We start from the raw sequence: 24,846 nt of genomic DNA, 5'->3' as shown, positions 1-24,846 counted from the left end.
ATTCAGAAATGGTACAGTGGAAAGGAGATTATTTTCAGCACACCATTTGGGCTGGGACAATCAGGAATACACTCCATATACCTCAAATAAATCTACACTCTCCCCTTTTCTGACTCTGGTCTCCTTCATTGCTGCTCTTATCATAGATTATCTCTCCAATTCCCAAAAGCACCAATATTTAGCCTTGCCTTCCTAAAATGGGCCTTTCCTTCTGCCATCCTACTAGCAACCACCATGGCCTGATCTCTGGACTGCCTTCCCTTCTGTTATTGGGATCATCTCCAAGAGTCCCTTGTTGTGGCCATCTGAGGTTGGTGATTCCATCAATCATCCAGGAGAAAAATAAAATAGAGATCTGTCGCAAAGTCATCAGGATATCCCTAGTTTGATGGATACCCTGTTCATTTTCACTTGCTGTGTACTCAGGGACTAGCCAAGTTTGAATGGTCACTTGTCGACAGCAAAGATCATGAGCATAGCTTATATTAATACAAGACCTTCAAAGTAACAATACACACTAAGAAGAAAACCCACTAATACTCAGCAACAAAGAAAGGTCTACAGGAAGCTTTAAAAGAGGAGGATATAAATATTCCAGAATCTGTGACCAAATTGGCAGAAAATAGATTGGAGAAAACAAAATTAGAACTATCAGATGAAAAATCCAAAATGTAACATTTTAGGCAATGAGGACAGAAAGATAATATGATGTAGATGAGCAAGGAGAACTTAATATTAACCAGGACGTAGATGAAGGGAAAAGCTCACAGAAGAGACATCCAGCAATTCCACATAGTTCACAAGAATTATATGCAAATGCATAAGTGGAATTGGTACAACAGTTTTGAAGAAATATCATAATTAACAGTTGCAGGAAATATCTGACCAATATCATGTACAAACGTGTACAATAGCTGGAAGAAATTTAACATGCAGTATATTTATCCATCAGTACACTCATTCAGAGCACTGCCAGGAGCATAATGCTACCAGTTGACAATGTTAGTATTAATCTGTGGCCATTGTAGTTTATTCCAGTCCAAAGACGTAAGGATTTCACTGTACCATATATGTACAATAATAGAGAACAAAAATTGTGCTTACCCATATGGCAAGATGGATTTAGCAATCTTCCGAATACTCCCAACTCTGATAAATTTATCAAATCCTAGTTCCAGAAGCCTAATTAATGTAAACAAACTGTGCCAATTTATTTTGCAACAGAAATCATGAATAATAACTTAATTTCTCTACACAGTTTTGTTAAAAAAAAGTCATGTACCGTGATTCACAGAACTGCAAAATCGAATCTCTGTAAATTACTTTCAAAAATCCCATATAAATAAGGCAAGTATTACAAGGTGCAACAAAGTCCACCTGGCAAGTCAGGTCCTTCCAGGTGAGGTAGCTGTTTACATTTGAATTGATTAGTGTTATTTATTACACCCCACTGTGGCATCCTTTACCTCAACAAGAAATTATGTCGAGCATCTTCGCTCCATCTGCCATACCAGGCAGGATCTCCTGGTGACCAGCCATTTTAATCCCACTTCTCATTCCCACACTGGCATGTCTGTTTATGGCTTCCTCTACTGCCAAGTTGAGACTAGATACAGATTAGAGGAACAGCATCTCATAATCCTCCTTGGTAGTCTCTAACCTGATGAATATTAGTTTCTCAAATTTCACTCCCCTCTGTCCCTTCCTTTTTATCTCTTATATCACCAGCTCCATTCTCCAAATCTCTTTTCCCTGCATCTATCCATCACCCTCTCCACATATCCATGACCCGCACAACCCTTCTACTGGTTACCCTCCCCACCTCCTTCCTTTTATTCCAAGTCCACTGTCCTCTCCTATCAGATTCCATCTTATTTAGCCCTTTGTCATTTCCTCCTATCTTCTCCCAGCTTCTTACATCATTCCCAACTCTCCTCACTCAACCTGCTTATCACCGCCATCACCTAGATCCACCCATCACCTGCCAGCTCTTGCTCCATCGTCCTCTACGCTTTTACTATTGACTAGCTCCCAGTTGGTTTTCAGTACTGATAAAGGATCTCAATCCAAAATGCTGATTTCCATTTCCCTCCATAGATGAGCTGAATTCCTTCAACTTTTACATTTTACATGCAAGACATACTAAAAAAAAGGTTTTTTCTTCAGCCTCATCCCCCTCTCTCCATCCCACTCTGTACTTTCTGTGAAGCAAAAAGATGTTCACAAACTATTTGGGAAAACAGAACATTAGGAAAGCTGCAGGCCCTGATGGTGTCTCACCTGGTACTCTAAAACACTGCGGATTAGTTAGTAGCTGTCTTCACTATGATATTTAACATCTCCCTGCAATTATGCAGGATTACAAACTGCATTAAAGTTGCTACAACTGTTCCAATTCCCAAGAAAAACAAGATCACTGGACTTGATAATTATAGGCCAATTGCTCTGATTTCAGTAGTTATGAAAACGCTTGAATGTCTGATGCTAGCCTACCATAAGTTCATGACTGATCCTCTTTTTGACCCATTAGTTTGCTTATAGAGCAAATCATTAATTTAAGAATGTAATTAACTTGTACCTTCATTACATTCTTCAACATTTGGACTCCCTTAACACCTTATGTGAGGATCTTGTTTGTGGATTTTAGCTCCACCTTCCAACACTATTGCTCTACAGTTGCCCCACAGCAAGCTAACCCAGCTAGCTGGACCCTACAATGTCTGCTAGTGGATTATGAAGTTCCTGACAGGAAGGAAGCAGAATGTAAGGCTGGGCTCCGATTTGTCTGATCCAATAAACACAAGCTCTCTCCATGGCTTTGTTCTGTCACCCCTCCCGTTTTCACTTTATACAAATGACTGCACTACCACAGACAAATCTATTAAAATACTAAAAGCTGCAGATGGCACAATTGTAGTTGCTTGCATCTCTAATAATGATGTAACCTGTTAGCAAAGAAAGGTAGACCATCTTGCAGCATGTTCATAACAACTTGGAGCTTATGCTAGAAAGACAATGGAAATGAAGATTGACTTCTGCTGACACACTTGATCTGCACCACCCCCTTCCCCTGGAAATTAATGGTCAGGTTGTGTTGTGTCTGTGGTCAAATCATTCACATACCAATGCATTGAAGTGGGACAAGTATGTTATACTCAGCACAGGAACAATCCAAGCAGAGATGAATTTTTGATGAATTTTTAATTCCAGATGAATTTTCACTCAGCCATGATTAGGAGTGCTGTGACCACCTCTATTACTATTAGAGAGGGAAGAAGTGGCGGGAAACCCAAGTCCCAGTTGCAGTGAGTGGTCCATTCAGCAGAGAAGATCATCGGCTGTCAGCTTCCAACGTTAAAACAACTCTTCATTGCCAGAGCGAAGAAAAAGCTGAAAAAAACTATTGCTGACTCCATCCACCCTAGCAGTCACCTATTCACCAAATTGTCATCAGGGAGATGCTACAAGTTCATCACTACCAGCACTACACATCATCTCTGAAGCTTGTTTCCTGTAGTTATCCAGCTTCCCAATAAAATTCACTCAGGTGTAATACCCTGAATGACCCTGCACAACATCTGTTAAATGGTCTTTCCTGCTTCCCTTGTTATCTGGATGATTATTGAGTCTGTTCATATGTTCAACATTTACTTAAGTTTGATTTGTGCATATTATCATTCTGATAATCGTTGATTGTTCATGGTTGTTTGCACTATTTTCTTGTAAATAGTTGGTTGCTATTGTGTTGTCTGTTTCCATATTGTCCTGTGTTTTATACTTGACACCAAGCCATAATCAATTCTGATGTTTCACATACTAGCAATAAAGTGATTCTGAATAAAGCCATAAACTGTCTAAGATAATGACAAAAACATCAATTTTGTGGCAGAGACAGTGTCCAAAGGGGCATAACCTTCTTCAGGATTCCAAAGGTACTCATTCATTCATTCATTTATTTATTCCATTATTTTTTCTTCTATATTATGTATTGCATTGAACTGCTGCTGCTGTTAACAAATTCCACCTTACATGCTGGTGATAATAAACCTGATTCTGATATACAACGCTGCAAAAGCAATGATAGTAATAGTCAGGAAACACTCTTACTTTCTATCTGTCTAGGTCACTGAGGTGCATGTGTTCCTTTTGAGAAGCAGCAATGATAAATTCAGAAACCATCCAAATTGAGATGCAATTTATAAATAGGCATACTTAATTTTCTGAAATCACAAACCAGTGTTGAAATTGCAGAGAAATTTGTGGCAGTGTTTTCACTTAATCAAATATCATGCATTTGGATCTAACCTACATTTGTTGAGCCACTCAGCTGATTTTTGAGATTGAACCGATTTTCATAGCAAGTGAGAACATTTGTAATATATATCAGGCTGCAGTTAGCTCAGAAGATAAAATACACTGGAGGTTTATTGGTAGTTTGACATTGGTAGAGGCGAAGAATTCCCAGAGGTGGTGTCAACATTAAATATTAGGGACTCAGAGTTCAATCTAGTGAATGAAATCACTCTTTGCACAAAACCTGGGCATTTATCTCTAAATTTGACTAAAACATGGGTTATTACTGTAGTTCAAATACTTGTCTTTCACGGAGGGCAGTTACATACACATCCACCAAAACTGCAGCAAGATGAACTTAAAATTTGCCATTAGGAGCTGGATTCTACATTGCTAACATTTCTACCGTCTTAACCTGTTATTTGCACCAACACAAGTGCTCACCAATAATAAAATTCCTCTTGTATTCTCTGTCAGTAAGAGAATTATTTTAGGTACTACAAGATCCTTTACTGCTCCAAACTTATGCATATATCTACATAGGATTTTACACTGGTGAGGATGCTTGATACGCTCAATGAAAAAGAACTATAAAATATGAGTCAATCAATTGGGACATTGATCTTACATCAGCACTCCCATTCTAAAGACTGATAGTCTAGCCATCACCTTGATTAAACATACACAGCTGAACATGTATTCAGAACCTGGAGGGACGTTTACATCATTGTTAATTAGAAGGGTGATCAACAACTCACAGGTTTGCTCTCAACTGGTTTCTGCTGGTTATTGGAAGGGTTCTATAGGTATTTAGTGTGTTATAGAGTTGTTTCATTTGCAAAAGTCTAAAGAGTGTAGTGTGGCAGATGCAGAACAACATTTTACTAATTTTAAGACTTCGGTAAAATCATATTCTTCCACACACAAATAGAAATGACCCCTTGGAGCTTTGCTTCACTAGAGAATGACAGAACACTCAGAGCCGGACATACACATTCTCAAAACTGCTAATTTGTTATCAAGTCTAGGTGAAAATTGAATTCCCACACAAATTACTGCATTATCTCTTCAGCAGGAGAGGCTTTTCAACTATAATCAAAACAGATGGCAGATAACCACTTTCCCAAATTCAACACTATTTCTACTGCTACTATGTCCAAGATTGGTAATTTGCAGAGATTAGAGACTGATAAAAATCTTCACTGTTTCACTTTGGTGTGTGCATATGTGCCTGTCTCTATGTTTCAATGCAGTAGTTATGAGAAGTCCAAATGAATTATTGTCAAAACCCACCACATTCGTTTCATTGTTCTGATCTTTGACTTACCCAAGTAGCACTCTGTCCACAGCAACATTGGTAGAGGCAGAGATGAGAAGTTTCCATTGAACTTGTTTGGCGCTTTCAGTTGCTTCACTTTCTTCAAAAAGACGTACAAGGAACAAAATCATAACAGCTAACAGATAGCTCTTCCCAGCTCCATAGACACCTAATGAAAAAGATCATAATGATCTACTCAAGAAACAAATAGTTCAGTTTAAGAAATACACACAAAATGCTGGAGGAACTCAGCAGGCCAGGCAGCATCTATAGAAAAGAGTATACAGCCTGACATTTCTGGCAGAGACCCTTTGGCAGCACTGGAGAAAAAAAGTAGATTTAAAAGGCGGGAGGAGGGAGAGAGAAACACAGGTGATAGGTGAAACCTGAAGGGAGAGGGATGAAGTAAAGAGCTGGGAAATTCATTGATGAAAGAGACAGAAAGCCATGGTGGAAAGAAAAGTGGGGAGGAGCACCAGAGGGCTCCTTTTTCAAAAAGAGGAACTCCTTTTTCAAAGAAAGAGGCTTCCTTTCCTCCACCATCAACGCTGCCCTCAACCACATGTCTTTCATTTCACACACGTCTGCTCTTACCCCATCCTCCTGCCACCCTACCAGGGATAGCACTCCACTTATCCTCACCTATCAACTCACCAGCCTCCATGTCCAGCACATCATTCTCCAAAACCTCCAACATCTCCAGTGGGATCCCACCACCAAGCACATCGTTCCCTCCCTCCCACCACCCACTTTCTGCTTTCCGAAGGGATTGCACCCTACGCGACTCCCTTGTCCATTTGTCCCTCCCCACTGATCTCCCTCCTGGCACATCCTTGCTAGCAAAACAAGTTCTACACCTGCCATATACCTCTTCCATCACTACCATTCAGGGCCCTAAAAAGTCCCTCCAGGTGAGGCGACGCTTCACCTGTGAGTCTGCTGGGGTCACATACTGTGCTCCTGGTGTGGCCTCCTGTATATCAGTGAGACCCGATGTAGATTGGAAGACCACTTCGCCGAGCACCCACACTCCGTCTGCCAGAAAAAGCAGGATTTCCCAATGGCCACCCATTTTAATTTGGCTTCTCATTTCCATTCCAATATGTCTATCCATGACCTTCTTTCTCTACTGCCACAATGAGGAACAGCACCTTATGTTCCATTTGGGTAGCCTCCAACCTGATGGCATGAATATCGATTTCTTAAACTTCTGGTAATGCCCTCCACCTCCCTCCTCCTTCACCATTTCCCATCCCCTTTTTCCTCTCTCATCTCATCTTCTTGCCCGTCCATTGCCTCCCTCTGGTGCTCCTCCCCATTTTTCTTTCTTCAATGGCCTTCTGTCTCTTTCACCAACTTCCCAGCTCTTTACTTCATCCCTCTCCCTTCAGATTTCACCCATCATCATGTGTTTCTCCCTCTCTTCTCGCCACCTTTTATATCTACTCCTCAGCATTTTTTTCTCCAGTCCCGTGGAAGGGTTTAGGCCTGAGACGTTGACTGTTTACTCTTTTCCATAGATGTTGCCTGGCCTACTGAGTTCCTCCAGCATTTTGTGTGTGTTGCTTGGATTTCCAGCATCTACAGGTTTGTTTATTTTAAGAATGCCAGAGTTCCAACAGAAAATGAAATTTATGATAGTTTCCCCCACTAAAAATGCATACAATCAGAACATTGTGTAAAAGGTTTTCTTTAGCAATATGGCAACACTTCATATTCCAATACTAGGGCATAAAGCCATGCATAAAAATAAAAGCAAATATTGTTGAAAAAGGATAAATAAGAATGACCATGAGGGCAAATGCTGTTTTTGCAGAGAAAATCAACAAGGGCCAGAATGTACCTTAAAAATAGTCTCATGTTCAGTATTATTTATGCACAAAGTGAGCAACACCTTCAGGCAAGAACAGACGGGCTAATGGAAACAGGATCTGGAAACTACTGTCTGAGGTGCCCTGATCTTCTGTAAATTATATGAAAACAACAGCTCATACTCTGGCTACCCATTTGACAATATCAACCAGTCATAAGTTCACAAAAAAATAGTTCTCATCCATCTATGGTGTAATAGGTCTTAACTATACAACACCATCTATCTGACATCAAATACTACATTTAAACATGGAATCTCAAAGGGTCAACTTTTAATTGATCTTAGAGGGTTTTTTTTTTCTTTTTCTTTCTTTATTTCACTTTTGGTACTTAATGTAATGTTGTTATATTTCCTACATTCTTTCACATTATAATTTGCTATTGTAAGAGATGGTTCCTGTTTAAGACACTATGCTGCTTATGAGAAGGCAACAAAGGCTTGCAGATGATGAAATCTAATAGGAATTGTGCATGGGATCAAATAAGGGAGACAGGGTAGACAGATGAGAATAGCAGGGTTTGGGGAGGGTGATAGGCAGATGGAGTGGGTGAAGAAACGGGAAGATACAGGGTGATATATGGGCTATATTGTGTGTAGGAGGAACTCTCCCTAGTTCCTGCCTTTCATAAATTGCCCTGCTCCAAATCTAATATTCTCTTGCAAGGTTCATAATGATCTATAGCTATCTTAGAATTTAAGGAGTTCTGATCACTTTTTCGCCAACTGTTCTCCCACTAAAAAGTCTTTCACCTGACCAGGCTTACTACCCAACACCACTCAATTATAGGCCTTCCTATAAGACTTTTTACACATTGCTTCAAGAAACCCTCATGAATCCATGTAACAAACTCTGTCTCATCTAAACCTTTTGCACTAAGGAGGTCCTAGTCTAAATTAAGGAAGTTGAATTCCCTGACTACAGGTCTTGGCCTGAAAAGTTGACTGTTTACTCTTTTCCATAGATGTTCCCTGGCCTGTTGAGTTCCTCCAGCATTTGTGTGTGTTGCTACAACAACCTTGTTGTTTTTGCGCTTTTCCTAATCTGACTGGCACATCTGTTCCTCAATGTCCTGATGGCAATTTGGGGAGGGGTGGGGGAAGAGAGGCTCTGTAGTATAATCCCATCAGTGATAGTGCCTTTCTTATTCTTGAGTTCTACCCATATAGACTTGGTAGAAGAGCTGTCCATTATGTCTCTCTGAGTGAAAGAGGCCCTCCATTATTGCACTCTAAGTACTCAGATCAGACAGCCTACCTTGCATATAACAACTTGAAGTTAATCCATGACATAAAGTAAACACATTTTGACTGCAGATTATTCCTGAAAATGTCACTTGAGTTTCTACACTATATATTTTCTTTCACAAAAATAGTGAATTCCTCTCTATTCATCCTTTACTACAATTTTTTAATAGATGCATGCCTAAAAAAAAAATGCACTGTGCTTCATCGAGAAAGTATGAATAATCAGAGCCAGATCTTCTTTGGCACATTTTAGATCTGATAGGAACCTGCAGCTTATTTTCATCATAATTACCTGACGATACTTGAAATACATCAGGGAAGAAACTAAACAATATAAAGTTCAAGATAAATTTATTATCAAACTACATGTATGTCACCACACACTAAGCTGAGATTAATTTTCTTGCAGGTATTGATAGTAAATACAAAGAATCAATGAAAAATTGAACATAACAAAGATGGACAAACAACAAATGTGCAAATACAAAAATAAGACAAGATAATAATTATAAATAAAAATGTAATAAATATTGAGAACATGAGTTACAGAGTCCTTGACAGTGACTCCATAAGTTGTGGAATTACTTCAGAACTGTGGAGAGTTAAGTTATCCTTACTTCAAAAGACTGATGATTGATGGTTCCTGAACCTGGTGATGTGGGACCTAAGGCTCCTATATCTTCTTCCTATTGGAAATTGTGAAAAGAGACCATGGATGGTGGGATTCTTTAATGATAGATGCTGGCTTCCTGCAACAACGCTCCTTGAAGATGCATTCAATGGTGGGGAGGGCTTTACCTGTGATGAACTGGGCTGCATTCACTACTTTTTGTAGGCCTTTCTGTTCCTCTGAAAAGGATCGGCTCATGGACCTCTGGTTTTCTCCTCTTCTGGTCAATAATTAGCTCTTTGGTTTTGTGGTGATTGAGTGAGAGGTTGTTGTCGTGGTAGCATTCAGTCAGATTTTCAATTTCCCTAGATTGATCCTTGGGAATCTCCCTACATGATCCTAGAGAACAGTCACTGAATGTTGGAATTTCAGTATTTTGAGCATCTATAGTTCATCAGACTTCCTTGCTTGTTTAACTTAAAAGTTTGCACTGGAAGTTGCTGTTGATCAGAACTATGCATTACACTGTACAGGGCAAACAAGAGAAACAAATATCAAATTGTCCAGTTTCAGGTGAACTGTTCTTCCTTGTTCCTTTTCTCTCTCCTGCTCATCTACCAGCTGTTTTTGAGCAAATCCACGTCTGAAGCGGAGGTTGTTTAAATACCAACTGCACAGAGTACAAGACAGGTATGTTCCAGCAAGAAGGAAAGACAAGGATGGCAAGGTAAGGGAGGTGGCGAATTTAGTGAGGACAAAAAAAAAAGGAAACATACGCAAGGTTTAAGAAGCTAAAACTTAAGGTAATTCCTTGGGGATTATAAAAAGGCCAGAAGGAAGAAAAAAAAGAAAGTAATTAAGAAAGCTAGGAGGGGACAAGAAAACTCCTTGGAAAGGAGGATTAAAGAGAATTATACATTGAGCAAGAGGATAAAGAGGGAGCAGATCATAACACTCAAGAATAAAGAAGGGGACCTATGCTTGGAGACGGAGGATGTCTTGACATCCTAAATGAGTACTCTGCATCAAATTTATCAAAGAGGAGGATATGGACGACAATGAGATCAGTGTGGAGCATGTGAATTTGCCAGGGCTTTTTGAGACAAAGGAGTTAGCATCAGGTCTCATTGCAAAAAAATCTTAGAGACAGGATTTGTGTGCAGCTGGAAAACCATGGTCTAATTAGGGGACAGTCAGCATGGATTTATGCAGTGCAAGCCAGATCTTAATAACTTGATTGAGTTTTGAGAAGGTGACATGGGAGATGGATGAAGGTAGAGCTGTGGATGCTGTCTGCATGGATTTTAGTAAGATACTTGACAAGACCCCTCATGGGAAGCTCATCCAGAAGATTAAGATGAATGGATCCACAGTGAACTGGATGTTTGGATTCAGAAATGGTTTACCCATGAGAGACAGAGGATAGTGGTTCATGGGACTTGCTCCAAACCTCTGATTGGAGGTCTGTGACTAACAGTGCTCCATAGAGTTCCTTACTGGCAATTCTGCTGTTTGTGATAATTTATAACCAGCATGAAATCATCAGTGGTTGGGTTAGTAAATTTACAGATGATATGAAGTTTGGTGGTGTTGTAGATAGCATAGAAGACTGGCAAAGGATACAGCAACATATAGATCAGTTGCAGCCATGAGTGGAGAAATGCCACATGGAGTTTAACACGGTCAAATATGATGTGTTGCATTTTGGAAGATCAAATGTATAAGGACAGTACACTGTTAATAATAAGATCCTTAACACTATTCATATGCAGAAGGATCTTGAAGTTGAAGTCCATAGCTCCCTGAAAATAACTTCATAGGTTGAAAGGTGGTAAAGACAGTATTTGGCATGCTTGCCTTTGTTAGTCAAGGAACTGAATTCAGGAGTCAGGAGGTTATATTTCACCTGCATAGAACTAGTTAGCCTGGATTCAGATCTGGTTATATTGAGCTGAGACTTTGGAAAGGATGCAGATAATTACCAACACAATGCCTGATTGGAGGGAATGTGCTATAAGGACAGGCTGTTTTCTCTGACCATCAGAGGCTGATGGGAGATCTAATAGAGGCTGAGAGGCATAGATTTCTTTTTCCCAGCATTGAAGTGTCTAGTACCAGAGGACATGCGTTTAAGGAGAGCAAGTTCAAAGTAGATGTGCAGGGCAATTTGTTTAATATACAAAAAGAAAGTGATTGATGCCTGGGACGTGCTGCCTGGAGCAGTGGAGGAGACAAATATGATAAAGGCATTCACTAGGCTCTTAGATAAGCACACGAATGTGTAGGGAATGGAAGGATATGGACATTGCGTAGGCATAAGGTTAAGCTTAGTTGGGCATTTGATTACCGGTACTAATTTAATTAGTTTGCCACAACATTGCGGGCCAAAGGGCTGGTTCCTGTGCTATATTGTTCTATGTACTAAATAAATTTTGCCTCCAAATTGATCTGACAAAAGTGTTAAATTCACAATTCAATTTAAGGTCAATTGGTTTTCTAATTGAATTTCCTACATAATCTCTTGGTGTTATTGTAACATAAATCCAAATTAACCATAAAAGTTTAGAAATTATGAAGTTGAAAAAATACAGGAAAAAATATTCAACTATTTACCATGTATGACAGTGACTGGCAGAATGAGATCCTGGGAATTTTCTTCTTTTGCCATCATAAGAGCTACCTGTCTGAAGGCAGCTCCTTGATCTGTATTCAGGTGGAACTTCTGTATCGTTTCCATTGCCAACATCATTGTCTTTTCTTTACATAACAATCCACTCATTACTGAGGGCTTCATTAATGCAGGAGAAACAAACTGTTGCCTTGCAGAGTTGTTTATTGTTTCATCTATATCACCAGGCCTACACATTGAAAACAAGGAATTGTATCTTTTTTTTAAAACACTTTAGAAAATGTAACAAGTATGTTGAAACTTGCCATTTCAGGTTTCATTTATGTTTGGTTCAAAAAAAACTCAGAAAGCAATAATCAACTCCCCCACCCCCACCATTAAGTGAACTGGAAAATTGTTTTTGAATTTTCACAACCATCTCTGGAAAGAAAGACATTAATAATGCATATTGTAATATTAATCTCCTGCAGCAAACAACAGCTGATCTACACACTCCCAGCACAACCAGAGATGATCAGAAATTCACATAATATGCAATAGAAATAAAACTGAACCTTACATACCAAAATTAACATAAGTTTATTTCACAATATGGACAATTGTTATAATTGCAATATGTAGCATTTCATGAAAGATGCTCAATATTATGCTCATCAACAGGAGAAAAATGAAAACAAATCTGGAAATAACCATATGACCAAAAGACATAAGAGCAGAATTAGGCTAGTTGGCCCATTGAGTCTGCACTGCCATTACAAAATGGCTGATTTGTTATCCCTCTCAGCCCATTCTCTAGCCTTCTCCCTATAACTATATATTTCCAAGATGGCGGCGCGACGCAGCTTGCAGCGGCCACTCCGGAGCTGATTATATGTTATTTGTGAAGTGGGGTGCCATGTGCAATCACAATCGATTGAAAACAGACGTGGGAGCACGGAGGAACATCGGGAAATCTCCAGGAAGACCTTCTTCGTTGCTGCTGCTGCTGTGAGGTCCGGGACTCTGCTGGGAAGAACAGGCCCCAAGTCCTCAGGGTTGTGTTGCCAATGGCCGTTGGCGGGGCCGTCTTAATACGCTTGGCAGAGGATGGTGCTCGGAGAAGCTGTGCCAGAAGGGATGGTCGTCAGCTCGGAGGTTCGACGGACTCGGAGTCCACTGCGGTCAGGTCGCTTTCGGTGTGTGCTGCGTCTGCAAGGCTGAGTCGGGCGGCACCGTGGAAGTCCATAGAGGGGGCATTCCATTCTGCCGCCGGCATGGGATGGCAAGTCTGTTGGGACCCTGGGGACCTGTGGAAACTGTGTGGTGATTTCTTTTGAACTTATAGTCCTTTAACATCTTTGGACTATTTTTACTGTGCCCATGGTCTGTTTTTTTTTTATCAATTATGCTATTGTTTGCACTGTTGTAACTATATGGTTTTGTGCAGGTCTTGTAGCTTTAGTTTTTGGTCTTGTTTTGTCTGGTGGATTTGGAGGTCCTTTCCGGGAACGCGCTAAGACGGTAGCGTGATATTAATACGCAGCAGTCTCTCTGGACTCTGGATTGGGGATTGCCAAACGTTATGTGGATTTTCTGGTGTAGTCTGTTTTGTCATATGCTTTTGTGATATCATTCTGGAGGAACGTTGTCTCATTTTTTAACTGCATTGCATTTGTGGTTTCTAAATGACAATAAACTGAATCTGAATAACCTTTGACACCCTTACTAATGAAGAACCTATCAACAGGTGCTTTAAATATACCCAATGACTTGGCTTCCACAACTCTCTGTGGGATTGGATTACATAGATCTTCTGCAGACTTGCTGCTTCCTTAAACTACCTGCCCCTCCATCTATCTTTGTATCGTCTGCAAACTTGGCTACAAAGCCATCAATTCCACCATCCAAGTCACTGACATATAACGTGAAAAAAGCACATACCCCAGAGGAACATCACTATCATTAGTAGCCAACTAAAACAGGCCCTCTTTACCCCCACTTTGCCTCATGCCAGTCAGCCAATCTTCTGTCTATGCTGATATCTTTCCTGTAATACCATGGGTTCTTGTTAAGCAAACTCATGTATGGTACTTTGTCAAATGCCTTCTGAAAACCCAAGTAAATAACATTCGCTGACTCTCCTTAGTCTATTCTGCCCATTACTTTCTCAAAGAATTCCAACAGATTTATCAGGCAAAACTTCCCCCTTAAGGAACTGTGATGACTTTGGCCTATTTTATCATGTGTCATCAAATACCATGAAAACCCATCCTTTATAAAGTACTCCAACTTCTTACTAACTACTGAAGTCAGGTCAACTGGCCTATAATTTCCTGTCTTTTGCCCCCCTCCCTTAAAGAATGGAATGACATTTGAAACTTTCCAGTCTTCTGGAACAATTCCAGAATCTAGAGATTCTTGAATGATTACTACTAATGCCTTCACAATCTCTTCAGCTATCTCTTAAATAACTCTGGGATATAGTCCATCTGGTGCAGGTGAATTATACACCTTCAGACCTTCCAGCTTCCCAAGCACCTCCTTTTTAATAATAGCAACTACACTCACATCTGCCCGAAACTCTTTAATTTGTGGCATACTGCTGATGTCTTCTACAGTGAATACTGACACAGAACAGTTATTAATTTTGTCCACCATTTCTTTGTTCCCATTACTATCTCTCCAGCATCAATTTCCAGCAGCCCAATAGGCTATAATTCAGCATGGTTTCCTCAATGGAAAAGCCTGCATGATAAATCTGTTGGAATACTTTGAAGACATAACAAACAGGATAGAATCAGTTGATGTTGTGTTCAAGGATTTTCAGAAGGCCTTTGGCAAGGTGCCACACATGAGGCTGCTTAACAAGCTATGAGCCCATGGTATTAAAGGAATGATTCTAGCTTGGATAAAGCATTAGCTGATTGGCAGGAGGCAAAGTGTGGGAATAAAAGGAGCTTTTTCTGGTTGGCTGTCGGTGACTAGTGGTGTTCCACAGGAGTCTGTGTTGGGACTGATACTATTTACGTTACATGTCAATGATTTGGATGATGTAGTTGATGGCTTTGTTTCAAAGTTTGCAGACAATATGAAGATAGGTGGAGGTTTAGGCAGTTTTGAGGAAATAGAGAGGCTACAGAAGGACTTAAAACAGATTAGGAGAATGGGCAAAGAAATGGCTGATGGAATAAAGTGTCAGGAAGTGTATTATCATAAAGTTTGGTAGAAGAAATGAAAGGGTTGACTATTTTCTAAATGGAGAAAAATACAGAAATCCGAGGCACACAGGGATTTGGGAGTCCTTGTGCAGAATTCCCTGGAGTTTAATTTGCAAGTTGAGTCTGTGGTGTGGAGGGCAAATGTGATGTTAGTATTCATTTTGAGTGGACTAGAATATAAAAGCAAGGATGTAATATTGAGATTTTATAAAGCACTAGTGAGGCTTCATTTGGAGTAATACGAGCAGTTTTGGGCCCCTTATCTTAGAAAGGAAGTGCTGAAACTGGAGAGGGTTCAAAGGAGGTTGATGAAAATTATTCCAGGATTAAAGGCCTTATCATATGAAGAGTGTTTGATGGCTCTGGGCCTGTATTCACTGGAATTTAGAAGAATGAGGGGTGACTTAATTGAATGGTGGAAGTCCTTGATAGAGTGAATGTGGAAAGTATGTTTCCTAAGGTGGAGCATCTAAGACCAGAGGACACAGCCTCAGAATAGAGGGATGTCCTTTTAGAACGGAGATGAGGAATTTCTTTAGCCAGAGAGTGGTGAATCTATGGAATTCATTGCAGCTGTGGATGCCAAGTCTTTATGTATACTCAAGGCAGAGGTTGATAGATTCTTGGTTGGATAATGCATGAAGGGCTATGGAGAGAAGGCAGGAGACTGGGGCTGAGACGAAAAATGGATCAGCTATGATGAAATGGCAGAGCAGATTTGATAGACCAAATGGCTAATTCTGCTCCTATGTCTTATGGTCTTATTATAGCCTTAATATTCACTCTCACCTCTCTCTTACTCTTTATATAACTGAAAAAAAAAACTTTTGGTATCCTTTTTTATATTATTGGTTAGCTTATCTTCATATTTAATCTCCTGTCCTAATTACTTTTCTAATCTTTGCGGTATCATATGCCTTCTTCTTTGCTTTTGTCTTTGAAAATCTTTGTCCTTCAACTTAACATTGACTTCCAACTAATATGTCAAGTTAATTAACGTGAAAGCAATATTATATAGTATTCTGTGTTCTACATACAATGACACCACCACCACTGACAAATGTGGTATTGTACAACTGCTAGAGAAACTAGCAATGTAGACTTCCCATATATTGTGCAGATGTTAATAATTAAAGAGCCTTTCTTTTATTATTGTTCTTCAATTACAGCTGCTTATTTGTTTAAAGCAGAGGTTTCCAACTTTTATTATGTCATGGACCAATACCACTAAGCAAGGGGTCTGTACACCCCAACTTGGGAACCCCTGGTTTAAAGCATGGATTTGTAGAAATGCTGAAATTATGAGCTCTTTCCATCCAATACACAATCTATTGCTTCATGCACTGAACATAAACAGAAGCTTTACCATAATTATCCAAGTGGTTCAATCAGTATATATGGAGGCACAACAAGATTAACTAAGACACCTGCACAAGATTGCTATACAGGAGAAAATACGTGGTTTGAAACAGGATGATCTGGACTTCCTGCTGAAAACTTTGGCACAATGCTGGAGGAACAATGGAAATGCTCAAAAATATTTCACATTATGAGATTACTTCATAAATTCTAATCCTAATGCTTTGGCCTTGGTATCTCTAATACCCCAGTTTAAATTACCGTGCCCTTCATCCAACCAAACTAAATAATTGTAATTAGCAGTTTTCCCAATGGAAATCTATTTTACTAACCAAAAATCTATTGATCATAATTCCACAAGTTATTAAAGTTTCCAAGACAATATCTGCTTAAATAACCATTACTTACCAATCATGGTAATTCAACTACCAGAGCAGAATAAAAGTATGAATGTCTTACATTTTGAGCAAGTATGGCATCAGAGGAAGGGAAGCTGGGTGAACATTTTCTTGCAGATTTCTCAGAGAAGTTAGCTCAGTGCTAACATTACCAACGAACAAGGCATGAACAATCACTGGGAAAGCAAGACAAAAAATTAGCTGCCTTCTACATAACTGTAAAGATTTTAACCAGATTTTTTAAAGCACTGACTTTATTTGACAAACAGAATTACAGACAAAAATAGCTATATATTTTTGCTTAAATTTTAAATTGACAAAGCGATGTAGGAAACATTGCTAAAATCAATCTCATCACAGCCCAGTGGGACAAATTCAGTGAAGTTGGTAAAGTCAGGGAATTGGTTTGTGCACTGTTCATTCACCTTAAGACATTATTTAAATTGTATCATAATCAGGTAACAATATTCCCGAAAGCTAATACAGTAAAATTTTATAATCTTGCCAAATTTCTGTGTACAGCAATCACAGATTATCTTTTCTGCTTCAGATTAAGTGCATACTTAAAATTAAAAGACTTACTTTTACATCTGCACTTAATCTCAACCAATTAAGAAAAAAAAACATATCATGGGCTCCACTGGGGCAGCATGGTAGCGTAGTGGTTAGCACAAGACTTTACAGAACAGGCATCTCAGGTTCATTTCCTGCCACTGTCTGTAAGAAGTCTGTACGTTTTCCCCATGACCACATGGGCTTCCTCGCACAGTCCAAAGACATATCAGTTGCTAAATTAATTAGTCACTGTAAACTGTCCCATGATTAGGCTCAGATTACATCGGGGATTGCTGGGCAGCTTTGCTCGAAGGGCCTGCTCCGCACTGTATCTCAATAAATAAATGATGCTTCTTTAGCTCAAACTAGTTAATGCAGTATCATAACATGTTAATTGATAAGATAATTGAAAATTTAAAAACAGAATAAAATTGCATCAATCATTTATTTTTAATATAACAACTTTTGAACTTCTTCTGACCAAACTAACTGGTTGTGTATAGTAAAAAGACAAAAACCCATGACAATGGTTATGTACCTGGCTAAAGTTCTACATCAAATTAAACATACATTTTACTCATCCCTTTTGCTTCATACTATTCTATTTTAGAAGCATCGTTTCTAGCTAAAGTATAGTTGTCCTTTTTCATTGAATGCGCCATAACCTTGCTGATTGAGATTTACACAAAGTACTCAGTGAGGCATTTATTGTACAGTATGTAAGCATGATAGCTTGTTCCTGATCTTTTCAACCAAAGATCTCAAAGCAACATATCAATAATAATGCACTGCCATCAAGGTAGTAATCTTGAAGAATAAGTTCATTTCCTCCCCCACCTCCACTACCATTCACCCCAGCCACAGACCCACAAATACCTCTGAGCTACGTGAACAATATCAACAAATTTCTTATCATCACTGCTGAGACAAATAACCAGGAGCCATTAAAGGGCCGTTGGATCAAAGCTATTGTCAGCAGCGAGACAGAAAATTAACTGGAGATTAGACTGATGGGTGGGGAAGAAGGATTCAATATCAAAGTCTGGATTGAGAATGTAGTAAGAAGTAAGGAGCTGGTTGACTGGAGGGAGCTGAATAATAAAAGATAAGAATGGAGCTGAAACGAAAAACATTGCAGAACCTAGAAATCTAAAGAAACAAAAATATTGAAAAAGAGTCCAGAGATCAAGAAGTACCTGAAGAGGGACAGTTAAGATTTTATGTGAATAATTTTTTTTAAATCAGAGCCGGGCTATGATCCCATTAGAGTGAGGAAACTATGTCCAACATTGCACTTGTGAATACAAAGTGACAGGAGTGACTAATGATAACCACTCCAGGAATAGAATTGTATAGCATTGAAATAAGGAATTTGGCCCAATATGCCGATGTTGGCTAGGGTAATGCCTTCCATATTAGCCCATCGCCCAGTACTAAGGTTGCAGACCTCTGGCCCACGGGTTTCAACCAGCTTCAACTGCTTTATCAAGCAGTGCATTCCAGATACCACTCTCTGGGTGAAGAAGGTTCCCTCATACCCCCTCAGAATCTCTTCTCCCTTATCCTAAATCTACATCTTCTACTTTTATCTATATCTGATATGGGAGAATGTTTCCAGCAGATGACCCTATTGATACCCCTCTTAATCATGTCTCTTTTAAAACGTCTCTGCTCCAGGAAGGAAAAAATCCTAGCTTCTCCAGTCTCTCCTCGAGACTAAACTGCTCAGTCTCAGGCAACCTCTTGGGGAAGCTTTACAATGCTGCCCTACATGACTAGAACTGAATGCGTCAGATCTGACAGACTGGGGGTGGGGGGGCGCTTTGTTAAGCACTTTCAGTCTGTCCATCACAAAAACCAAGATCTCCCAGTGGCTACCCATTTCAACTTCCCATTCTGACATACATATCTAAGGCCTCCTCTACTGCCACAATGAGACTAAGTTCAAGTTGGAGGAGCAATGCCTTGTATTCTGTCTGGATAGTGTCATTGCTGATAATAAAATTAAATAACTGGAGCCAGAACACATGCACTCTTACGATTCAACCACACTTTCTTTTACTTGTGCACAAGGAGAACAACATGGTGCCTGTCACCACACTGTTCTGAAGCCAGGACAGAAAACTGCTAATTTTTTTAATAAAGAATTGGATTTTCAGTGACAGATATTGACTATTGTATATGTTTGAATTCCTTATTTGGAAGATCAATTGCTAGTCACAATAGAGCTGTGAAAAGCCAATAAAAATGACAAGCTGGCAATCTATGCTACCTGGGAGTTGGTAGGACAATTGTTCATTAGTTGTTGGGTGTGTTTCACATCCTTCCGTTATTCCTATCTCATCCGTCTCCGGCACCGACTATTGTGTAAGGCTTCACTCATCTGGCTTGACTACACTCTGCTGCAGTCACTCTGACCTATTTTGTCTATAGTAAACAAGGGAATCTCTGGCTGTCTTACTTCAAAGGTCTCCCTTGTCTGGATTTGACTACACGCTGCCACAGTCATCCTCACCTGGATGTGGTTTTTAAACCTTGCCTTACCACAACACCCACAGCAGCCTCCAACATGATGGCATGAACATTGATTTCTCTGACTTCCAGTAATTACTCTCTCTTCCCTCCTCCTTTCTTTTTCCATTCACTATTTTAGTTCTCCTCTCTTTACTCCCATCACCTCCCTCTGATGGTGCTCCTCCCCTCCCTTTCATGGTCCACTGTCGTCTCCTGTTGGATTCCTCCTTCTTCAGCATCTTCCACCTACCACCTCCCAGCTTTTCACTTCATCCGCCCTCCCCGCATCCAAATCAACTTCCCCATCACCTGCCAGCTTGTTCTCCTTCGAAAATCAGTTTTGTTTGTGAATGAATTCAGTTAGGATCTTGACTAAACATTCTGTTCCACACACTGATGACCATAATAGGCCTTTAGTCATTAATATACTTACAGAATGCCTCTCTGGATTTATCTTAATCCTGTCTGCCAGTGATTTCTCATGACCTCTCTCTGCCCTTCAAATGTCTTTTTTTTAAATACTTGTGATAGAACTCCCTCATAATTTGCACCTTATAGTTAACATATGCTTCCCCTCCACCTTTTTTTTTAAACCAACCCTCAACATGCTGAGACATTCAGGAGTTCACTATACTCCTTCCTCCTGGCTTGTACCTTAACAGGATCATGTTTGCCTTGAACTCTTGCTGCTTCTTCTTTGAATACTGTCCACTGCGCAAATGTAGACTTGTGTGCTCATAATCTGCCTTTTCCAGGTCCTCTCTTTACCCCATTTAAGACCTTAATTACTAGCCATCCCCATTCTTTTCCATAACCACCTCAAAATACATGGAGTATTCGTCATTATGACAAAAATGATCCCCGACTCGACAGCTACATCCATCAAGATAAAGTCTAGTAATATTCTTCCCCATTCAATTCCAATTAGTATATGGGAAACTGAAATCCACTAACCCAATGAAATTACATTTATTACATCTCTGCGATAGCTGCCTACATATTTATTCCTGCCTTGTTGACTGGTGAGAGCTCTATAGCAAGCGAGGACACATCTCTTGTTTCAAATCTTTACCATAAAGAGTGATTTGAGAAGTCTTCCATGACATCCTCCCTCATTAATAATGCAGCACTATCTTTGACTATCTGTGTAATGGCTCCTCTTTTTTTATATCCCTCTCTGCTTCATTTGAAAATTCTATACCCTGGGATATTGAATTGCCAGCCATGGCCACATTTCAATAATGTTTCCATGGTGGCAACAGTATTATAGACCCCTCATATTAATTAAAGGTATGAATCTCCTTTATTACTTACATCCTTTGCAATAAAATAGATGCAATTTCACTTTGAATTCTCTTATTGTTCATTTATTCTCAAAATAGCTGATCTCACTAGAGTTTGAAACATTTTTAAATGCTGCTGGAAGGGAAAGAAACTCAGCATCTTACTCCACCTTTTTAAACAATGTAGGCCAGTGGCCCTGGACATGCTCAAACCTACAATAATGGTCACTATCGTAAACACGAGAAATCCTACAGATCTGCTGGGGTCCACTATTGTGTAGTGTTCCCGATACGGCCTCCTCTACATTGTTGAGACCAGATGTAAGTTGGGGGACCACTTCGTCGAGCATCCCCGCTCCATCCATCAGAAGTGGAACTTCCCAGTGGCCTAACACTTTAATTCCGATTCCCATACCTGTTCCAACAAATTAGTCCCTGGCCTCCTCTTGTGCCAAGATGAGGCCATCCTCAGAGTGGAGGAGCAACACCTTGTATTCTGAATGGGTAGCCTCCAACTTGATGGCATGAATACTGATTTCAGGTAAAAAAAAATTCCTCTCCCTCCTTCTATTCAACACTCTGGCCCTTGCTTCTTCTCATATGCTTATCACCTCCCCCGGGTCCCCTCCTTTCCTTTCTCCTATGGTCTCCTCTTCTATCTGATTCCTTCCACTCCAGCCCTTTATCTTTTCTACCCATCTGACTTCACCTATCACTTTCTAGCTATCCTCCTACCTGCATCCCCGCCCCAGCTTTTTATTCTGGCACCTTCCCTCTCCTTTCCTAGTCCTGAAGAAGGGCCTCAGCCTGAAATGTCGGCTGTTTATTCATTTCTATGGATGCTGCCTGAACTGTTGAATTCCTCCAGCATTTTGTGTGGTCACTATCATGTTTTACTCAAGGCAAAAAGCATCTTCTTAATGAAAAGATGATTTGGACTCTAGCAGAGAGACATACAATATTAAGAAGATCTCATAATATACACACCAGAAATTTTTAGGGCTGAAACTGGTTGGGAGAGAAGGGAAATTGAATACAAAATAAATTTCTTACTGTCTGCAGGCCAGTTAGAAGGAGAATAGCCTTTCAGTGGGAGAAGTTCTATTTCACTGGTTGATGATGGCCCATAGAAAACACTGCATGCAATGAAAGTGTCAAGCGGATCAAATTTCAATGTTTTTGATATAACCCAGAGATCATCTGTCAAAAGCAAAAATTGGGAAGAGGTGATAAATTAAATATAATCGCAGTTACATATTTTCAATATTTTGTTTTAATATTCAGGACAGATCTAATGAAATAAATTGTATGTCTTTCCTTTTTAAATTACCTTTAAAAAGTTCAACTTGAATTTATTTTGTTAACGACACTATTATGTCAAACTTACCATACTAAAGACATTATGACACAAGGGGAATATATCAGTGAGTTTACTGGTGTTTTACAGCAGCTGATATTTTTAAATAGCATCTGTACCAATGCTAAAGGAGAGATTCTGCAGATGCTAGAAATCCAGAGCAACACACACAAAATGCTGGAGGACCTCAGCAGGTCATGCAGAATCTATAGAGAGGAATAAACTATCAATGTTTTGGACCAAGTCCTGAATTAGGGTCTTGGCCTGAAACATTTACTGTTTATTCCTCTCCATAGATGCTGCCTGACCTGCTGAGTTCCTCCAGCATTTTATGTGTATTACTCTGTACCAATGCTGCCCTGATTCAAGGCATATAATTGCCTCCCTTATTCTCACCAATCAGAAAACTGAACTCACAGCTGAACACATATCTACATGTGAAGTTAATGTTCTAAATTTTTCTAAGAGCATATCATTGGCAACACAGAGAAATGTTTTCCCAAGTGTAACTAACTGAAAATTCTACAAAACAATATAATGATGCAAAATTAGTATTTATTCCATTGCTGGAACAGTTTATGCACCTTTACTGTAGACTGATGAGTGCTCTTTCCTGCTCAACCAAAGATACAATTTAGTCTTACAGCAGTTTTCCAAATTCTCATCCTTTAATGATTCTTTCCACTTGCCACGATAAAATTGTTTTCTTTGAAAACCAGATGCTTTCCTAAAGGTAGTCAATATGAAAAATCAGTCTTTCAATATATAAAAACAGTATATCAAAATGAATGAAAATAAGTAAAATTAAAATTTTACTTGAAAAGCAATTTAAATTCAGTAAAGTATTGCATGACATCTTCAAATAAATTCAATCATATATGAATACCCATGAATACGGCCAAACAAAACAATGTTCCACTGGGGCCAAGGTGTAACACAGAGTACCAACACTTGTACATAGCACAAGGCATATATAAGATAACAGTAAACATGTAGTCACACGAAAATATATAATATAGCCCAAGTCCCTTAGTGATTTGTCCTGTTCATTGATGGTGCAGGATTGTTGTTGGCAAGAACAAAATTTCAGTAGTCCGCAGAGAAATGCACACAATCAATCCAGCTCGTCTTCCACCAAATAATCAACTAAAATGCCTGTAATACCCAGTAAGTCATGCAGCATCTCTTGTATGAGGAAAGAGTTAAATGATGCAGATCTGGAACTTTGAAGTCTGGAACATCAAAACTGTGAAGAGAGGAAACCAGCTAGCTTTCAGTAGCAGAAACAGTAGTGGAGCAACAGGAAGAATAAAGAACATCTAAATGGCCAAGACCACTTGAAAAACTTAGAAGTAAGAATAGTGGTTGAAACACATTACATTTCTTTGTTTTGGTAGTGTGTTGTTAATAGCGTGGTTTAGGAACAAACCCAGCATTCTTTGGGATATTCAGAGGACCAAATTATACAGGTTTAAAAGAAACTGAGGTAAAATGATGTCAGACAGTAATTCTGATAAGTTCAGAAAGCAAGAATAAATTACCTTCAATTGGAGAAATCAATATCAAATTTGGAAGACAAAAATGTACCCTGACAAAAGATCAGGCGCTGTTCCTCAAGGTTGCATTAAGTCTCATCGTAAAGTTCAAGATGCCACAGACAGTTAAGTCAGAAGAGATGGTTCAACATCACTCCTGCAAACTGGAGATAGATGCTTGGCAAAGTAATCAGCTAAATGTGCTTAGTTTCTCCAGTGTAGAGGAAACCACTTGGTGAGTATCAAATGCCACACAACAATTAGAAAAACAAAAAATAAATCATTGCTTCTTCTAAAAACTGTTTGGATCCCTGTTTCTTTGGATCATAAACCAGCTTTGACGTAGATATAGTAACAACATTTTTTTTAAATTACAGTTTGATGTTGAATCACTAATACTAAATACAACAGAATGAAGACACACCTTATGTGGAGTTGACATTCACAGTATAATGGAACATTTTGACTTCTAATGAAGGCACCCAAACTCCGGGCATCAGTCAGCTCCAATTTTGACTGAGGCTCTAATTTCTGACTCAATTCAATGGGCTGAACATGATCGAACCACTTGAAAAATTTACACTGGTCGGTTTTTGAGGCATCACAAGTATAAAATAAACGACCCTGAAAAGAAAGTAATGCAATTCATATTTTAGAATGACATTCAAATGGAAGAAAAC

At 39.3% G+C, this 24,846-nt stretch overlaps 1 protein-coding gene across 1 annotated transcript in view; it reads right to left on the bottom strand.

Moving 5' to 3' along the window:
* The window catches only part of LOC140726525 (5'-3' DNA helicase ZGRF1-like), a 101,391-nt gene that overhangs the window by 27,098 nt on the left and 49,447 nt on the right, over window positions 1-24,846 (bottom strand). The window contains exons 18-24 of the mRNA XM_073043032.1: window positions 24,591-24,790; window positions 23,216-23,358; window positions 22,328-22,474; window positions 16,984-17,098; window positions 11,953-12,197; window positions 5,621-5,780; window positions 1,105-1,182 (exon numbers count right to left, since the gene is read on the bottom strand). Of these exons, the coding sequence (XP_072899133.1) occupies window positions 1,105-1,182; window positions 5,621-5,780; window positions 11,953-12,197; window positions 16,984-17,098; window positions 22,328-22,474; window positions 23,216-23,358; window positions 24,591-24,790 (1,088 nt within the window). The remainder of the gene's footprint in view (window positions 1-1,104; window positions 1,183-5,620; window positions 5,781-11,952; window positions 12,198-16,983; window positions 17,099-22,327; window positions 22,475-23,215; window positions 23,359-24,590; window positions 24,791-24,846) is intronic.

This window comes from Hemitrygon akajei, chromosome 4 (genome assembly GCF_048418815.1).
Source record: "Hemitrygon akajei chromosome 4, sHemAka1.3, whole genome shotgun sequence".
Classification (NCBI taxonomy): domain Eukaryota; kingdom Metazoa; phylum Chordata; class Chondrichthyes; order Myliobatiformes; family Dasyatidae; genus Hemitrygon; species Hemitrygon akajei.
The sequence above is the reverse complement of the archived record's forward strand: the minus strand, read 5'-3'. Positions and strand labels throughout refer to the sequence as shown.